The following is a 3,298-nucleotide window of genomic DNA, read 5'->3' on the forward strand; positions in this document are numbered from 1 at the left end:
TGCTGTTGAACACAGCCGCCACGGCGGGCTGCGGGCCGGCGCGCGCCAAGTGGTGCCGCGACGCGATCGCGGCGCGGCTGCCCTCGCTGCTGCTGCGCGCGGCCGCTCAGCTGTCGGCTCAGCAGGACGAACCCGTCAGCGCTGCCAAGGCAGCCATCGCTGCGTGCTTGATGGCGTACACAGAAGACACCGCGGATTCCGCAGCCAGGCAGAGCACCGGGCGAGACAGGACGCCGCCACAGAGCTCGGATCCACTTTCAGGGATCAGGGCCAAAGCAATGGACGCGGTGGTGGCGTGCGTCGGCGGTGGCTGCCCGGGAGCTGCGGCGGTGGCAGTGGGGTGCGCCCTGCGCGCTTGCGGTCTCCCAGCTGGCCGCCCGTTCGCAGCCGACCTGGCCGCGAGTCCCCGGGGCGCGACCGCCGTGGTGGGCGCGCTCCTGCGCTGCGCGGCTGCGGCCCGGGCGGCCGGCCCCGAGGACAGTCGCGACGGCCTGCGTATGGCGAACGCCGCAGTACTGGCCGGGCTGCTGCTGACGAGGATTTCTGCGGACGCCTGCGAGGACGATGCTGAGGCTGACGACGCGGCAGAGCGGCAGTGTCAATATTTGGAGGAGACTGTTGGACCCAAACTCAACGACAACATTGAGAAGGCGCATGCGGCGGCCGAGGCTGGGCTGCTGCGGCTGGGTGCAGCCGGGGGACGAGGGGGCGCGCTGGCAGCGGACGCCGCAGCTGCCCTGGGCTTCCTGCGGCGCCGCGAGGCGCCACCGCCGCTGCCGGGGCCGGGGGCCCTGCCGCGGGCCCCGGGTCGGCGCTGCCTGGCGTGCGGCAAGGGGCGTGGTGACGGGGTGGCGCTCAGGCGCTGCAACGGCTGCAGGGCGGAGGGCGTGTTCTACTGCTCGGTGGAGTGGTGAGCCTGGGACATTGGAGCCGACGCGCCGCCACTCCCTGGGAGGGAATCCAATAGAAACGAGGTCACTGACAACACAAGACAGGGCATCACAAGTAGTGTTGCAGGTGCCAGGGTTAGGAAATTGGGGATGAGCGATGCCGGCACAGTGAGGAGCGAGTGAGACTGGGGCTCAAGCCAGCCGCACCCCAATCATCACGCCTTCCCTCTCACCACCCCTCGCCCCGCAACCGCGCGCGTGTGCCTGCGTGTGCCTGCGTGTGCCCCGCGCCCCGCAGTCAGCGCAGCCACTGGCAGGCCCACAAGGCAGACTGCCGCGCGGCGAGGGGCGGCGCGTGACAGGGAAGTCGCGGAGGCGGAGTGTCGGCTGGAGGGGGGCACCCCATCATGGGGTGTGGCCATGTTGGCCACAGTGCACCAGGAGTTGGAGTTGGACAGGCACTGCAATACGTGGTGTGTGGTTACGGCGGGCGAGTAGTCGTGGCTTTTGAAATTGCTTTAGGTGTAGTTTGGGGTCAGGCGCTGGCAGCGGCGCTGCCTGCCCTGCGGGTGGGCTGTCGTGAGAAGTGACCGTCGACTGGCGTTTGCAACCGTCTGAATGATCCGTTGCATAGAGTAAATAGGCAGTTGCAGGCTTGTGAGAGCACATATTGTCTGTGGTCCGATCAAGTAACCTTTGATGACGGCTTGCTTTTTATTGTGGCTTGCGGCGCAGCCCAGAAAGCAATACCCAGGGAAGCCATTAGCAACTGCTTGCTTTCGGTTTTCACCGCAGTCAGCCGCACCGTTTCTAGCGTTGCTCGTCTAGAAACAAGACCACTTACCTGAAAAACAAGGCCTTATCTCGTCAGATCACTTTTGTCGAGGATTTACCGGTACTCGTAGGCGCTGACAGATATGAACGCATCTGATTTCGTCATCGTGGATGTTCGTGTAGATCGCGGTGGCACACCTCCTCCAGAGCCCCTGGATGCGGACGTGGCTGTCCTGGCGAGCAACCTGGAGCGCTGCGCGGCGACCAGCGACATGCACGCGGCACGCCAAGCCCTTGAGGTCTTTGTGGAGCGCTCCGTGACGCGGCGGCTCGCAAACGCACCGATGCTGTTGCGAGCCAGCATGCAGGCGCTGGCCACGCAGCTGGACGGCAGCTGCGGTTTCGCAGCCTGCTCGGCACTCGGCTGGCTTCACGCCCTCATGTGAGCGAAGCACACAGCCGGCTCGCAGCCTCTTACCTGATATAGTGAGGGCAGCTGCCTTAATCAATGCAAGCACAATGTTATAAGTCTGAACCTGACTATAGCAGCTGCCGCACAAGCAATGTACGGCTCCGTCCGCCGAACTTGCCAAGTCGACAAGTGCACAACCTCCTTGCTCGTGCCGTGCGCTGCGCGCCGCCAGGCAACCGCAACACATCGAAGACGGGAGGTGCTTGTACAAGGCCCTGGCACGACCCGCCCCCATGGCCGCCCTCATGCGGCTGCTGGTTGAGGCAACAGGGCCGCGCGGGGACGGCCGGGGCGGTGGCGGCGCCAGCGGCTGCGGCTCTGAGCCGCTCTGGCTGGCAGCTGCGACGGAGGGGGACCGCAGGCAGATGGCGCTGTGGGCCGCCACACTGGCCGACTGCGCTATGAGGCTGGCCAGCAGTCTTGCCTGCGACGAAGGGCTGCGCGTCGGCGCAGGCGGACGGCGTGATTGGCGCGCGGCGGGCGCGCTTGCAGATGCTGTATGTGGGACGCCCGGCGCGTTGGCGGCGTTGGTGGCCGCCGCCGGGCTGGTCGAGTCGCTGCGGCAGCCGGACAGCTCAGTGCATTCGCTGTTTTGGTGGCTGACACGCGCTTGGGATCAGAGGGGACCGACACGGGTCTTTGGAGAGACAATGGCTGCGGCCGCGACGCAGCTGGAGCCGTGTGCGACTGAAGCGGCCGCGCTAGCCTGCCGGGCCCTGCGTGCTGAGCTGGCCAGCGGTCCCAACAGCTGGCCCCGACCCCTGGGGCTGCTGCAGCTTCTCAGTTACAGCGCCGCCGGCGCGGATGCGCTTCTGCGGCTGCCGCCAGGCGAGGGGCTTGGGACATTCGTACCCTTGCTTGTGCCTTGGGAGCGCGGCGACCGTCGCAGCGGCGGGGGCCACGGCGGCAGCAGCAGTGCCGGGGGGAGTGCAGCGGCTCCTGCCCTGCAGGGAGCGTCAGCCGATGCAACAAGAGAGGCAGAGCTCCGCTACACTGTCGTTGCGGAGGTGATTACGATCATCCGCACTGTGTTCAAGAACACGGCGCCCCTTGGACAGCAGGGCCAGCAGCCGGGCGGCGCCGGCACTGTGCCGCCCAGCAGGACCCACCAGAGCGCGTCCAGCGGGGGCGCTGGCCCCAGGCGCGTGTCTGCCGCCGCAGC

The 3,298-nt window shown here is 67.2% G+C and overlaps 1 protein-coding gene across 1 annotated transcript; it reads left to right on the forward strand.

The window, feature by feature from the left end:
• Nucleotides 1–278: 278 nt before the first annotated feature.
• Nucleotides 279–914, forward strand: MNEG_11112 (hypothetical protein; the record flags this gene model as incomplete). Its single annotated transcript, XM_014040414.1, has 1 exon — nt 279–914. The coding sequence occupies one exon, from the start codon at nt 279–281 to the stop codon at nt 912–914; it is 636 nt and encodes a 211-aa protein (XP_013895868.1).
• Nucleotides 915–3,298: the final 2,384 nt, after the last annotated feature.

The sequence above is a fragment of the Monoraphidium neglectum genome (genome assembly GCF_000611645.1).
Source record: "Monoraphidium neglectum strain SAG 48.87 unplaced genomic scaffold scaffold02597, whole genome shotgun sequence".
NCBI classification, from domain to species: Eukaryota; Viridiplantae; Chlorophyta; class Chlorophyceae; order Sphaeropleales; family Selenastraceae; genus Monoraphidium; species Monoraphidium neglectum.